Consider the following 16,656-nt stretch of genomic DNA (forward strand, 5'->3'; position numbering starts at 1 on the left):
ATGTCATTTAAAAAATTTTAAAGCTAACTAATTGCTTCATTTTTGGTAAGATCTATCCACAAATCTTAAAAATTGAGCAAATTAAAAATTGACAAAGGTTGGAAAAAGTCACAAAGAATAGATTCAAACAACTGTGTGTGCTTGTATTTGCATCAAAGCAGGTAAATAAACTAATTAAAATATTTTCTCTCTAATGCAAAGAAACAAAAAACAAAAGATTCAAAACAAAAGTGAAAAAATGCAATTATTTCTCTTTAGCAATGATATCACAATTATTTCCTAAAATAAATTGAGTGTAATGAGAACATTCACTGTACTTATAAGTTGAATCTATACTAGACCTAAATTTCAAAGTTTGGATAGATTTCTGATAAAACTGAGTAATATGAAAAGAATTTTAAAATTAAGGAAGATGCAGAAAATTAAAAGTAATTATAGATATTATTAAGACAAAGTATCAATTTTGGGGGGAGAGGAAGAGGAAAGGAATAAGCATTCATATAGCACCTACTATATGCTAGGCACTGTGCTAAGTAATCACTTTTCAAACATATCTCACTTGATCCTCAAAACAATTCTGTGAAATAAATGTTATTATTATTCCAATTTTACAGGTGGGGAAACTGAGACAAATAGAGGTTGTGACTTGCCCAGGACCATAAAGTTAGTATCTCCTGGATTTGAGCTCATTTCTTCCTGACTGAAGGCCCACTGTATTATTCACTACACCAACTAGTTGATTCTCAATTTCGGTTGGTAAAGAATGAAAAATCATAATACATGAAGACTACTAATCAAAACAGAAGTTAGAGGGAGTGCTGCAAAGGACACAAGCTGATTAGGTAGTAGAGAACTGAGATTGGCATAGTATGCACTCACCTTTAGTTGACTTATCTCTTAATTTTCAAGAGATGATTACCTAGTCCTTTTATGTTTTTCCATATTTTCTGGCTGTTAACTTTTTAGATAACATCTGGGAAGAGATATTTAAGATATTTAAGAGAGTTTAAGTTAATAGGTAAAAATTAAGATGTTGAGTTGTGTGATTTGTCTGTGTCCTTTATTTTTCTAATTTTGTGAGTTTGTTGTACTGAAAGTCTTTTTTTTACAACTGCCCCACACTTATTTGTTATTTCAATTTTTATTCTGAAATTAATAAACACCAAATATAATGTACATTTGCATGTACATAGTAGGTCAGAAAAAGAGGATTGTACATAAAACTGTTGGTCTCTATTATGGATAGCTTACTTTGTTTTAAAAAAAAAAGTATGGGGCAGCTAGATGGCGCAGTGGATAGAGCACCAGCCCTGGAGTCAGGAGTACTTGAGTTCAAATCCAGCCTCAGACACTTAACACTTACTAGTTGTGTGACCCTGGGCAAGTCACTTAACCCCAATTGTCTCACTAAAAAAAAAAAAAGTATATGATAAGTTCAACCTGAAGTCTTTAAAGCTGCCCTGCTTATCTGTGCTTCTTTATGACCTCCCTTTTCTCTCTCTTTTTTTTTTTTACAGGATGTGGGCAGGTCTTCATTACATTGTATGGATCTCCTTTGGTCTGCTCATTAAAAAGTTGCACAGAATGGGCAGGCATGAATAGGTTGTGATTCACAGAATTGGAGGGAACACTTAGATCAAAGAGATCATTGATCCAATTTAAATATTTATATTTTTATGCTATGATACATCTCATTTAAATGCTTTCAGCTCATAAGCTATTTGTCAAAGGCTGGGAGGGAATAGGTCAGGGACAATAGAAACATAATGTTGAAATATTAAGAACTGATGCCAATTGAAATCTCAATAAATATAAGATTTGAGCCATGGAAAAGTAGTACCTAAGCTGAAGATTGTATCAATGACCAGTAGGTGACAGCAATGAGAACAGTACAGTGGAAGAAAAGGCACCAGAAAATAGGAGAGATGTAAAGACCAGTGAAGAGCAGTTCCAGTAGAATGACATGATTTAACCATCATTCAATAATAATCTCGATGCAGATGATTCTCAGATATGTATATCCAGCTCTAACCTCTCCCCTGAGTTTCAATCTCACATCATCAATTATATCTTGGGTATCTTGAGCTAGATATCCCAGAGGCATCTCAAACTCAAAATGTCCAAAACCAAACTTGTTATCTTTGCTTCCCAACTCTCCTCTCTTTCAAACTTTCTTTTTCATGTGCAGGGAACCAACATCTTCCTAGCTACTCAGATTTACAATCTCAACTTCTCTTTTGCATTCACTTCATAAATCCAATCTGTTGCCAAGTCTTATACTTTTTCTCTTCACAAAATCTCTTGTATAGTCTCCTGTCTAAACACATAGACATAACTGGTATACATTTTTATGACCTCACATCTGGACTATTACAATAGCTTTGTGGTTGGTTAAATATCCCAATTTCTTTCAACGCATTCTCACACAGCATAGATCCAAAGCTCTTCATGTCTTCTCCCAATATCCTGGATACCTAATTTTCCAAATTAAAAATCTCTTTCCCAAACTCTCACCTCTAGCCATCTTGCCATCTACCCTGCTGTGAATCTCTTCTGTACATTCTGAACCTCTAAAAAAACATATCCTGGAGGATTTAATCTACTCATCTTTGGAACTTCTGCCCTGTCACCAAGGTGTTTTAACTGGTGAGTGCAAACTCCTGTCCCAATATGCTCTATTTACCATCCTCCTAATTTGTAATACCCTTCCTTGGCTACTTAACCCTTTTCTGTGTGAGGTCTCCTCTATGATGATATAAGTTCTTTGCTTAATAGTACCAGTGCTAGTCAAACTAGTGTTTGATGCATAATAAAGTTAATAAATGCTATTCATTCATTCATTTATAATGACAATACTCCACAGGTCATCTGATACAGGCATAGTACAGTGGGACTATCACCTTTTGCCAGAAACTATGCCTTAATGCAGCCCCTAAAACACATTACCTTTTTTGAATGTTATATCAAACTACCTATGTTTTCCCCTAAAGGTCTCAGAGATTTAAAAATATAAACTGCTGTCTAATTATGTCCTTTTCTTCTAGTAGTGAAATTGATATTTTTGAACCCAGGTTTATGACTTTCCGTTTTTGTATCCAGTCATTTCTGATTCTCTCGCTCTCTTTTTTGGCAAAGATACTGGAGTGGTTTGACATTTCCTTCTCATTTTACATATGCAGAAACAGGCAAACAGGATTAAGTGACTTACTCAGGGACACACAGCTAGTAGGTGTCTGAGGCCAGATTTGAACTCAGAAACATCCATTTTCCTGACTACAGGGCTTGTGCTCTATTTGCTGTTCCATCTGGCTGCCAGCTTTACTTTTATTCCTACTAAATTTCATCTTTTAAGATTCAGTCCAGGGGCAGCTAGGTGGCACAGTGGATAGAGCACCGGCCCTGGATTCAGGAGGATCTGAGTTCAAATCCAGCCTCAGACACTTAACACTTACTAGCTGTGTGACCCTGAGCAATTCACATAACCCGAATTGCCTCACCAAAAAAAAAAAATAAATAAAAAGATTCAGTCCAATGTTACAATCATTTTGGATCCTGTCATTTAGGATATTAGTTATCCCTCTTATAAGTTTAACAACCACTTCACTTATGCCTTTATTTACAAATCATTGAACATATTTTAAAAAAAGAACCAAGGTCAGACATCTAAGCCATTCTACTGAAGACCTCCATAGAATCATTAATAAGTAGAGAACCCATCTAATTGTATTGTTTACTCCATATAACTCATCCTTCAATAAGAATAGTACAAGATGCTTTAGCAATGTTTGTCTAAAACCCAGGTAAATTGTATTTCCCTGATCTGGTTTAGTAACATGTCCAAAAAATGGGGGAGGGGGAAGATTAATCTGGCATGATGATGAAACCATGTTGAAGCTCTTTGTATTGTGATCACTACTTCCTTTTCTGAATGCCAACTAATCATTTTTTTAATGGAAAATTCTAGAATTTTCCCAGGTATCAGTTTCTCATTATAGAATGCAAATTCTGCTGTCATCCATCCTTTTCAAGGCACTTTTATCTTGTCATGCATCTCTTTCACGGTCAATTTCCATGTCAAAATTTGGGCTAATTTTGGTCTCAAAAATGTCTTGGACTCCAGTAAATTAAAAAAAAAAACCCATGAAAAGGATTTAAAAATATTTGTTAGATGGCCAGTTTGGGCTGTAGGCTAAGTTCTCTTGCAGAGTATTTATTTCTTGACCCTTTCATTTCTTGTTTCAGGTGAAAATCCCATGTGATTTAAACTGGTAACTTTAATTATTGTGTCTCTCTAGCTCCTTGTAAAATTCTTTAATTGAAACTCTGACTCCGATGAATGAGTATATTTCAGACTGGGCTGAATTTGGACTCCCTCTTTATCAGGTGCTGTTATATGGTAATGTTTCTTATATGATTTCCTGAATACAGTACCCAGACTATTTTTTAGCATTCTGGAGAGACCAATTAATGCTCAGGTGGTCTTTTGGGGCTTTATCTTTTAACTGTTACTTTCATTTCTAGGAGTTGCAAATCATTTGTTATGTTGTTCTTTTGATTTTAATTGTTCTGAGAGAGCATTGCATAGCAGAGATATCTGCACTTGATGTCCAGAAGACCTGGGTTCAAGTCATGCCTCCAATGCATACTAATCATGTGTTCATGGATAAAGCACAGCTTCTCAATGTTATAGACAACTCTTTAAAATGATGTCACAGATTCAGAGTTGGTAAGTGTCTTGTTTGAGTCCAGATTTGGGCATGGGTCCTCCTGGGTCCAGGGTGGGTGCTTTGTCCACTGTGTCACCTAGCTGCCCCATGATGACATCTTTAGGATAAAATTGAGGGGGTAGAGGATTGTAGTGGGGGAAGAAGGGGAGACATAGAGTGGGGTGAAATCTATGAAAGAAGCAGGAAAGGGCTTATGGAATGGAGAGAGATGGGGGAGGAGGAGGGGAAGAGGATAAGGGGGGAAGGGTGAAAGAAGGGAGGGCAGAGTGGAGGAGGGGGAAGTCAGAAGCAAAACACTTTTGAAGAGGGATAGGGTAAAAGAAGATAGAAAATAGAGTTAAATTTCATGGGAAGGGAATAGGATGGAGAGAAACAGTTAACAGTAGTAATTGTGAAAAAATTTTTGAAGCAGGGGCAAGAGTAATGTAAGATGATGATGGATTAATGGATGATGACTGGAGGAAGATGAGGATTGATTGATGAGGAGGACTGAATGAAGACGACAATTGCTTGACAATGATGAGGATTGATGGATGATGATTGATTGATGATGGCAAAACATATGGTGCTTACTTTGCTGGGCCATTGTGAAGAAAATTCTTTGTCAGATATAAGGTATTATATAAATGTTATCTATTACTGTTGTTGCAATAATCAACCTCATGTTTATTGTAAGGAAATCTCTCTTTAAAGTACTATATGAATGTAGTTTACTATAAAAAAAGAAATGATGAGCAAGATGCTATCAGAAAGACCTGGAAGGACCTGCATGAACTGATGCAAAGTGTAAGGTCTAAAATTCTAGCTGTGATGTGTAAAATCTAATGAGTAGTCACCTTAAATTAGAAAATGTATAGCACCAATCTTTGGGCATTATTTATTAAAGTATATTAGGGGTTAGTAAAGAGAAATACATGGATAAAGTATGAGTTTTGTCTACTTTCCCTATTCTCCCTGTCCTTGCTGCCAAGCCGAAGTTTGGAACCCCAAAAGACCCTGGTCCTCCACGGCTTCTCCTAGAAGCCTCCTGTGAAACAGGAAACAGGGCTGTCCACACACACAGCTCCAAGCTAACTGTCTGGTAACTCTGATTGACAGGACCCACAGGTGGTAGACATCACTTCCTGATGCCAGTCTGACCTTCAAAACCCCAGAAAAGGTCACTTCTGGATGTTGTCACATGCTTTCTTTTCATAGCAGAGCTTCCCTGCAGTATCTTTCTCAACAGGTTGGTAGTGCTCTAATTCTCACAAAAGTGGAATGTACTATATACAAAATAACAGAAATATTGTGAGATGATCTGCTGTGAATGATTTGGTTATTTTCAGCAATGCAATGATCCAAGACAACTCTGAAGGTCTTAGGAAAAATGCAATCCATCCACAGAGAGAAACTGATGGTATCTGAATACAGATTGAGGCATATTTTTTTTGTTAATTCCTTTATCTGAAGTTGTGGTTTTTTTCTTGTTTTCTTTCACAACCTGGCTAACGTGAAAATGTTTTGCATGACTGCTCATGGATAGCTTATATTGAATGTTTGAGTTCTTTGGGGGTGGGGGGAGGAAGAGAATTTGGATGGAACACAAAGTTTTAAAAAATTGTTGTCAAAATTTGTATTTTACATGTAATTTGGAAAATAAAATTCTAAATATAAAGCAAACAAAAGATAATGTCAGAAAAAATGTTGATCTGTTTTGGTGGGGAGAACTTTCATACCGGGATTTAGCCACACAAATAAAAACTATAGGTCCAATATTAATTCTTCTGCAAGAATCTCCACTAAATTTCAAGACTATTGAGTTTTTTATTCATAGGTTTTTGTTCAATCTTGTTTCTTATTCAGATTATTAGCTACTCTGAAAACTTCTAATACATTTTGGTGATTTCCTTTTTCTGTTTGTTTATTTTATCTTACTCCATTTATTCCTATGAAGCTTCATTATCTTTTTTTCTCTTGAGTAAGGGTATTTTTTTCCCTTTTTTTTTTTAGAGGGGCAATTGGGACTAAGTGACTTGCCCAGGGTCACACAGCTAGTAAGTGTTAAGTGTCTGAGGCCGAATTTGAACTCAGGTCCTCCTGACTCCAGGGCTGGTGCTCTATCCACTGCGCCACCTAGCTGCCCAGGTTATCTTTCTTGTACTTTTGGGGGGGGGGCATTTGGAGGTATTTAATTTCATGATGTAGAGGAAAATGGCAGCAGCAGCTGGCACATCATATATAGTGCTGGGCTTGGAATGAGAAAGATTGGATGACATATCCTGACTCTGATATTTGCTAATTATAGCTGATTTTACACACACACACACACACACACACACACACACACACACACATAAACCTTGCATAAGGCCTTGGTCTGTTTCCTTGGACTTATCTACAAAATCGTAAATGAATGTTGATCGTGTTAGTAGTATGCTCCCACTGTTCCTACATGTGGAGCTCATTCCACTAGCAAAGTTGTACTTCATTCTTGTTTGTATCTTTGCTTTTATGATATATTTTCAGACATGTATGACCACTTTATTTCATACCATGGCCTCAGTCAAGAACATAATCCATCATAAGAATGTTCACATTAAAAAAAAAAACAACCTTTTATGATTACCCATTTTACCAAGAAAATTCTAGAAATACAATTGTGACCAAAAAAAAAAATTTTAAACTGGGCATTCACAAAGTCTATTTCAGTTAGGCAATTGGGGTGGGATGAAAGAGTTCACTGTGGGGATATCCTATCACAAACCTCACTTCAATAAAAAGTAGGCTTTGGCATTTCTCAGTTACCACTTGGATTACTGTTCCTAAGTACCTCTGGAGCAATAAACAATAAGGAAGATAATTTTGAATAAGAGGCAAAAGATGTTTCTTCAGTCATGATTATTATTATTATATTGAAAGAAAATTGTGTGACTTTGTAATCAATATATGGATCTTTTGTAATTGATATCTTTTAATGGAGTCACCACTAGGTTTTATTACAACTAAAAAAATGTGCAATATATTCCAAGAAATCACCAATAATAAAGCCCCAATTAGTTATGGGAATTTATTATATAGGAGAATATCAGATATTTATCCTTTGTTTTATAGCATTAACAATTCATGATAATAATCAGAAAATATACATTTTTGAAATGACAGTCAAAAGAAAAGAATAATTACATATAGTACAGATTACAGAACTGTGATTTGTATTTAAAGCAAAGCAGCACGAAAAAGCTGTTTTCCTGTATTCACAATGAGTGAACATGGCATTTTCTGTGTAAAGCAGCAGCAACTGAAATCTTCTAATCAAGTACCTTACAATAAAAAAAGAGGAATACGAGAAATTATATTTTGGGCGGATACCATGTCTGGTTGTAAACCTATTTTAAAATCTTTCCTCTTTCCCTATACATATATATATAGATATATTTATAACATGTATACATTTTATTGCCATTATATCTCTGCTGGTTTAACATAATATACTAAATAGTTATCTGCATTTATTTTGGTTTCTAAAAATATATAAAATGCATTGAAACAGCTACTGCAGCTTTCAAGCAATCACTGTATTAGCATTGAAAGCTTCATTCTGAAAATGTAAAGCAGTAATACTGAATAGTGATTGTTTTGTCTTCTCCATACAGCTGATGGCCTTTATCCAAAATGTTAAAATACTGTAGCAAATAGTATAAACATGCAATGTTTCTTTTTATTTTAATGGATATAATATAAAAGTAACACTTCCTTGCTATTTTAATACAATATAGGCTATCATAAACAAATTGGGGGGGAATATGAAAATCATTTTATTTACATAGGTAATTAAGGCCCAATTATGTAAAGGTAAGGAACACTAGAAATTTGTCCATCGTCCCACTTCCTCTGCACCCTCTGAAATAAAAAACAATTTAGATTATTTCAGATCGATCATAATTCTAAACCTGGAATGATGTTCACATCATTTTATCTAAAGACCATTTGTTCTTATTCACAAAGAAAATTACCTTTTAAAGCAGGTACCATATTTAGCTGTGAAATGGTCCCAATTTTTGTTCCTCTTTAAACACATTTCTAATTTCACTCCACCAAATCATTATTCCTTTTGTTAGTCTTTTTCCACTTTAAAGAATGACTCATATGACCTATTTGTTATTAGTACTGATGAACAAGGGATTTGTATGTGCAACTTCTATTAATGCTAACTGAAATTACACATATGTCCCCTGTGGATTGAAAGGAAAAGGAGATGCTGGTGAACTAAAATCTCTTATAAACACAACAGAACCACTTAGGCACATGTATTGGCAATTTTCTTTGAATAAAGGGCACTCAAAGGCAAGTCTGTCAATACTTTTTCAACTTAAGTCTTTAGTAGAAAAAAATCTTAAAACACAATTTTGAAGGCAATCTGTAGTATTAAAGTGTTGTATAATATTAAATAGCCAGATAATATAAAAGCATGTAAACATAAATTTTATAATCTACGCTATTCAAATTTGTAAGCTTTTTTTTTTCCAATAGAGCCAAAGACGGGCATTTTTATTCAAGGCAGATTAAATATTTGTCTTGGGATCCAAAATTTTCCAGATTATCTAATGCATGATTTTATGCCACATAAAGTTTCCCTTCTTTGTGATTCTTAAAACAATTTCTACGTATTCTTTAACTGTACTCAGAATGTTTTCAAATTGCATTTTGTAATTCAAGCATAACAGTTAATAATCATGAAGACTTTTCCTTGTGAATAAGAGGTCTCTAAATAAAAAGTTGTAAGGCATATATTTGGGTGTACATTTTCCAATATTTTTGTTGAAATATAGTTCTCAAATGATGACTTTTAAAATACCCCCAATTTTCTAATGAAAAAGAAAAAAAAAGTTTCCGAATGAAAAGAATCGTGTAAACTGAGAGCAAAATTGTGAACGCCCAAACAAGGTACAGGTTACTCACAAAATATTAAGTGATATGAACGAATTATTTTCTGTAACAGTGGCAAATAACAGATACAAGCATTTTGATTCATTTTGGAGAGGTAGAAGCTAAGGAGAATATTTAATTGACACTTTCCAATTTATCTGGATCATTGAAAATAACTTTGCTTCAATTATTTAACTTCCCTGGAAAGAATCAACCTATGTATATGCATGGCCTTTTAAACTTTCTCTTAGGAAACTTTAATTGTCATGTGTTCATTATATCAAAGAAAATTAAAATATTTTAAAACAAAACATCCAAACTTCCCTTTATGAATAGGCTGAAATTTGCTTCTGTTAACTGTTTTAAAAACATTGAAACAAGTTTCTGTTCTAGAGGAAATGGAGTAGAGTGCATATTTTCCAGATTAAAAAAAATTCATTCTTTTTTTACATTAAAGCTCTATGAAATGCTGGATTTTGGTCATAGGGAATGTAAAAGTGCTAATAAGTAACATACATTAGGGTATTAGTTGTGGATTTTAGGCAGCCATTTATTTTGTATATGGGGGAAGCTACACAATTTTTGCTTTTTATTAAGTGGAACATATAAATTGAAGCATGATGTCCTGTCAGTAATACTTTAAAAAATTTTTAAAAATGGGCTGAATTCATATCAGTTTTCTTCCCTTAGTAGGATGTATTGACCCCCACAGCTCTTCCTTTCTCTTTGCCTAAATTATTATGAAGGCACAGTGACCCAGCGTCTATGTTATCAACAATATCCAGGGAATAACATTCATAGTATCTATTTCAGTAGACCCTACATAAGAAGTGGATTTTTAAAAGGAGGCATCATTTAAAGTCACATTCATTAAAGAGATGATCTTTATCTGTGATTGTATTTTATAAATCCTAAGGATTAATATAAGAGCAAATAAAAAAGGCTGACAAAAATAACCTACATAAAGTCTCAAATCTATTTGGTAAGATATTCAATAATCACCTTTTTTGTCCAATAGGGTTTGAAATATGGCAGAAACTTACAAATATACACTCTATATAATAAAAATACTTCTATCTAGTGCATTCTCCTTCATGTGCTGGAAAATCCTCAAAGAAGGCTAAACTCTCCAGATTAAAAAAAAAATGAATTGACCAAGCTAATACCATATTATTCCCCCCAATTCTAAAGCAAAGGATGAGACCAACCACACAACACATAGAAAGTGGTTCTTTTAGCAGTAATGTAAAAGACAGAGCACCCCACAACATTTCTGTCATTGTGAGTAAAGGTATGAAGTCTGGAAATGTACATACACATTCAGGTTCATACAATATTTTAAGTAATCAGTCACAAGTTAAGCAACGGCAAAAAAAAATATTAAAACATTAACATTCACACATCCATCAATTCAATGGAATAAATTAAACTTTTAAGTCAGTCACATTTTTTCCTCCATTCTTTTCAGTCACTGTTTTATTTAGGTATAAACACAGAGTAATACTTTTCCTAATGCTTTTTAAAATACTACAAATAAAAATGACAGCTTTGCATTACAACTGCTGGAAAGAAACTTCAACACTGCTGATATTCAAAACACAATTCCTTTGTTCATCTGCATCAGTGCACTGGGTATGGCTCCAGGTGTTTGCAAGATAGGGAGAAAAGAAAAGATATGGTGGCTTATGAAGTACTTCCTCCCCACGTCATTGGCACTATTCCAAGAGAAGAAAATGGTACAGTCCCTTGGTACCTTTACTGGTCCTTTCCCAAACTGGTGAGTATTATTATACATATATGCCTTCAGGATTAAAGCCAGATGAAATTGGATTCTGAAGAATCCGAAGGTTACTGGGGAGCTGCCGAGATGAACCAGGCCGTTTCAAGGACCCGGACTGGAATGCTGTCTCTAAACAAGAAAACAGTCATTAGTAAAGCTTCACGGTTAATTGAATGAACATGTTAAGGAGTATGGAGAATTAAAAAGTCCCCGGCCTATGAAGGCAAAGAGCTAAGAACATGGAATATATATTACTACTTAGAGAAAAATGTATATAACATTCTGTCCTTCTATAAAGGATCTAGTCTCACTTTGCTTATCTCAGATCATTAAAATCCATTCAATAAATTTTATGTGTGATCTAGTTGATGCACCTTTAAAAAGGAGTCAGTTTTCTTCTATTGGCTGAAATAGTTTACAATGTATAATTAGTGTACAATTTGGATTAGTTTACAATTTTACACATAATTACTTCTGAAAAAAATATTAAGTGAAATGATATTGTAATGGTAGTTGGTTCTGTAGAAACAATGTTATATATGAATAACCAAATTATGCTATGTTGGACTTCGGGCATACTTTTGGAACTATGCCTATTGGTGTTGCTGCTGCTGCCCCTAGGTGGATAGAGTGCCAGGTATGGAGTCAGGAAGACTCATCTTCCTGAGCTCAAATCTGGCTTTAGACACTTACTAGCTGTGTGATCATGGGCAAGGCACTTCACCCCATTTGCCTTGGTTTCCTTATTTATAAAATGAACTGAAGAAGGAAATGGCAAACCACTGCAGTATCTTTGCCAAGAAAACCCCAAATGGGGTCACAGAGTGTTAGACATGACTGAAACAACTGAACAACAACAACAAAACACATGGCAAACTAGAAATATAACTTCAATTAAGGGGAAGGAAGAAAATGAATTAGACTCTGTAGAGTATATGAGATTCAAATTGGTCAATTATATAAGTGGTATTGTGTTTCAAAAGTGAAACAGTTAAAAACAAGGACTAGAATTAGTTTTGGTTAATTTGTATATATTTCTGCATGTTCTTTCTTTCAAGATTATCAAATAATCAAGTGTTAATTTGTAGAAAAAGCAAACTGGTATGTAGTAGTACAGTAAATTACTACTGCAAACAATGGGAATAGTTCATACAAAGCTGATCAAGACAATTAAATGGGGGAAAAGATTAGATTATATTCCCAAGGGAAATTTCAATATTTTACCCCGTTCTAGGTCTGCATGTGAGGCTTCCACTTCGATAGGCTCTGCTGGAAGAACTGTAACCTTTGTTCCTGTCTGTTGTATAAATTGTTGAAGATTGACTTGCCGAAGTTCTTTAGTCAACTGTTCTAGTTCCTGTTCTTTGTCCTAGGTGCACGGTTAAAAAAGAGAGAAAAGAATTAAGATACTATCGTTTCTGAACCAACTAAACACATTTTCACAGCCACTTTGTGAGTGATCGATCATCTATAGGATTAAAATGTTGGGTCTTAGTCACAAAGACAATTTTATTTAAATTATTTTTGCATCACAGGAAAGGCAAAAACATACTTTTTTTGGTCTGTTATTTATTTAAACTGAAAATACTTCTGTGGAATACAAATGTAAAATGTTTATTTTTTGTGTATTTCTGAGTATCAATTATTTTATCAGTATCTTGATCATTTCCAGGTTCCTTCACAAGGTACAAAGTTAGATACTATTGTAGATAAAGATATATTTCTAACATTTACAATGTGGGGAAAACACTGAGCCCTGATAGCTAAATAGAAACCAAGGATTAAGTTATTTATGAACGTTCAAATTTCTAACTAAATATTACCTTACATAAGACAGTATTCTTACCTGTAACCTTTTGGTGGCTTGTCCTAGAGATCTTTCTACAGCTTTAATGCCATTTTCCAACCTCAGACTCTGTTGTCCCTGAATATCAATTTCTCCTTTGACCTTACCAATCTTTCCTTTCACTTCTTCTTCATTGACCTGTGACTCTTGTACTTCCCGGTGTAATTTTTCTGCCTCCAGACCACTTTCCATACTGTGTATTTGAGCCAAATAGTCCTTTAATTTGCCTTCACATTCTAGGATCCTCTGTCTTATCTCTTGAAGTTGATCCTTCAGCTGTTTCTCATTTTCTTGTTCAATCTGTAATTCATTTTCCCAAAATTCTTCCTCTTCAATTTCTACATCATTTCTTTTGATCTTCTGCTCAAGACGAACAATTTCCTCTTCCAGGTTAGAATTGTATTTTTGCTCCCAGTACCTAATTTCCACATCATTGGACTCAAGCTGCTTCTCAATGGATTGAAGCTTCTCTGTCTGAAGGCGGATCAACTTTTTCAATTCATCTGCTGTTGTCTTACAGTTACTGAGAACTTTTTGCTTAAATTCAGTTTCTTTCCCTTTCCCAAAAATGTCCATAAGTCCTTTGGCACCTCCTGTAAATGTCAAAGATTTCCTTTTTGGCTCTCGTCTTTTTATTGATTTGTCATTCTGAGGCCTCAGTTTTGCCAAGGGGGGCAAGCTTTGTCTGTATAAAGTTCTCTCAGGTATTCGGGCAACACTGTCTGAAGTTGGCCTCTCACTGAGAGATGGCCCTGTACGACGTAATATTAATTGTACATCACTGGCATATTGTCCCCATTTGTTTAATGAAATGATTGGATTTTCATGAGGTGCTAAGTGCCTCTCTGTATCTCTCCATTTTTCTATTAGTGTATATCTTCCGGTTCGACCTAGGTAAAAAGAATAAAATGTTCAAACTGTACATACAATATCTAAAATAATCCAACAGAGGGAGCTATTTGATAATACTATAGTATATTTTATAAGTTGGAACAAATCAGTTCCCAGAAGATTTAAAAATGACAAACTTTCAAAGGCACGTTTAGATTTGTATTTAAATATATACAACTAAAACCTTCAAAGATCTTTAATTTTGTTGATTTGAGTATTCCTTTCCAGATGCAGACTTCAACCATTCTACAATTTAGTAGGTAATCTTTGAGAACTGCTGTGGCCGAAAAATGTATCATTTAATCAACCTGGTGATGATCCTCTTTAAACTTAAATCAGTAACAGTCATATAGTCCATCAACAGATAAATCATGGCTTGAAAGGTTATATGCCTTGGAAAAAATAATTGTGATGAACTCTTTACAATAGATATAGATCTAATACGTATATAAGCATGTTTGTTCTGTGCTTTAGTATCTGTACCTTATATGCTCTAGCCATATTCTAAGACTTGGCCATAAAAAAGGATAATTAAGGAATTCAGAGAAAGATATGCAGGCTCACATTAACTGAGGCAGAGTAAAACAAACAGAACGAGGAGCAGAGTACACAGAACGATTCCAAATAGTATAAATAAAAACACTAAAAGGCGGTCAACTTTGACTGACTATAATGACAAGTCTTGGTCCTAGAGAAGAGATGATTAAATACATCTCCTTTTTCTTCTGTAGAGAAATGGGGTACTATGTGTCAGGAAATGTATGCAAATGCATCAGATGCAGTCATGGTGGAGGTTTTATTCCACTTTTTGTTATTGTTACGAGGGAGGGCAATATTGGGAAATGTGGTATAAAAACAAAAGGCAAACAAACAAACAAAAAAACTACAATAGTGAACTACAGTTGGGGTCTTTTCAGATTGATGGAAGCTGCTGCCAGACCTTGTGTTTTTTTTGCCATAAGATTCAAGAACCCATTGTTACCTCCAAACCATGAGGAAAAATTGGAGATGTGCTCTAATGTTGTGTGTGTGTGTGTATGTGTTACCTACAAAGAATACGATATTAGGGTATTACTTTCCATATACTTTCCTCACTCTACACATTCCATTTTTTATACTTAAAGACTGGAAAAACCTTTTCATTCTTTTGAATCACACTCTCAGAGAGTTCAGCCTGTCTTTCCTTGTGCTGAGATTTTTTTTTAATTAAATTAATTTTTTTTTTAAGTGAGGCAATTGGGGTTAAGTGACTTGCCTAGGGTCACACAGCTAGTAAGTGTCATGTGTCTGAGGCCGGATTTGAACTCAGGTACTCCTGACTCCAGGGCCGGTGCTCTATCCACTGCGCCACCTAGCCACCCCAACTTGTGCTGAGATTATCCAGCCTCGCCAGTGGAGACAATGTCAAACATGGAATAAGGAAGTTGTATCTTGCCTGATACTAGTTATGTAACTTCTCTCAGCCTGTTTTCTCATCTGCAAAATAGGAATCATAACTCCCATTGAACTTGGCTCAATGATATATGTGAAGCACTTGGTAAACCTTCAAGCACAATGATAATGGCACTTATTATTGCACATTTGGAATCTAAGAAGATAGTCATCTCCTTTTGGAGTGCTTGATTCAGGTCAGTCTCTGGCACTTCAGGTTTGGGAATAGAATGAATGAAATGAGATTGTTGTAGACCATCCAATAGGTGACATGACTACTTAGACATGGTTGAATAAAGCTTCCCTGCCTTAGTTTCAGCCATGCCAGTTTTGCTGTAAGAAGCCAGAGGCAGCAGTTATTGACTCTTATTGCCTTGACTTTAGTTCTCAGGTCACCAAGAACCTACATTAATGGCCGAAGCCCGAGTCTCCTGGGCCAAGTAAATCTTAAGGATGGTTTCAAAACTAACCTGGTCTTCATTGGGATAGGACCTTGAAATATCATGCCTACCATGTCCCAAGTTTACTGAGTTAGCAGACCTGGAATTTGGAGACAAATCTTTTATCTTTGTTGCACTATGGTCTCAAAAATGGAATTCTAAAGAATAGAAACAATTCTGTTGAAAAAATGAAAAGGGAGCTATCTGAAGATAGCAATGTGTACACACAGGGAATTTACCTGCCAACTTAGATGAAAAAAAAGATATCTGCAGAAGATGAATGACAGGACAAGTAAAAGGATGAATATGAAAGAATAGCACCATACTTTTCAAAGTTACTAAGTAACTATGTTTTCTATCTTTTAAACTAGGATTTTTTCAAGTTGCCCTGACCCCAGATTACTAAGGAGATTGTGAGAGCATATAGAGCCACATCATGAATTAACATAACTATATCCTTGGATACTGAAGGAATTTGTTTCTGTAATTGATGAGTTACTGTCAGTGATATTTTAAAGAACGTGGAGAACAGAAGAGGTACTGCTGGTTTGGAGAAGGGCAAAGAATAGATTCTGCCAACAAGGCCAGTGAAAGCAAGGAAGTTTTTAAGCAACATCCTAAGATGTATTAATA

At 34.9% G+C, this 16,656-nt stretch overlaps 1 protein-coding gene across 1 annotated transcript in view; it reads right to left on the bottom strand.

Moving 5' to 3' along the window:
- Window positions 1-7,508: 7,508 nt before the first annotated feature.
- Window positions 7,509-16,656, bottom strand: part of RASSF8 (Ras association domain family member 8) — a 117,007-nt gene continuing 107,859 nt past the window's right edge. Inside the window, exons 4-6 of the mRNA XM_043968498.1 lie at window positions 13,262-14,151; window positions 12,640-12,784; window positions 7,509-11,544 (exon numbers count right to left, since the gene is read on the bottom strand). Coding sequence (XP_043824433.1) covers window positions 11,423-11,544; window positions 12,640-12,784; window positions 13,262-14,151 — 1,157 coding nt within the window. The 3' untranslated portion in view covers window positions 7,509-11,422. The remainder of the gene's footprint in view (window positions 11,545-12,639; window positions 12,785-13,261; window positions 14,152-16,656) is intronic.

This window comes from Dromiciops gliroides, chromosome 5 (genome assembly GCF_019393635.1).
Source record: "Dromiciops gliroides isolate mDroGli1 chromosome 5, mDroGli1.pri, whole genome shotgun sequence".
NCBI classification, from domain to species: domain Eukaryota; kingdom Metazoa; phylum Chordata; class Mammalia; order Microbiotheria; family Microbiotheriidae; genus Dromiciops; species Dromiciops gliroides.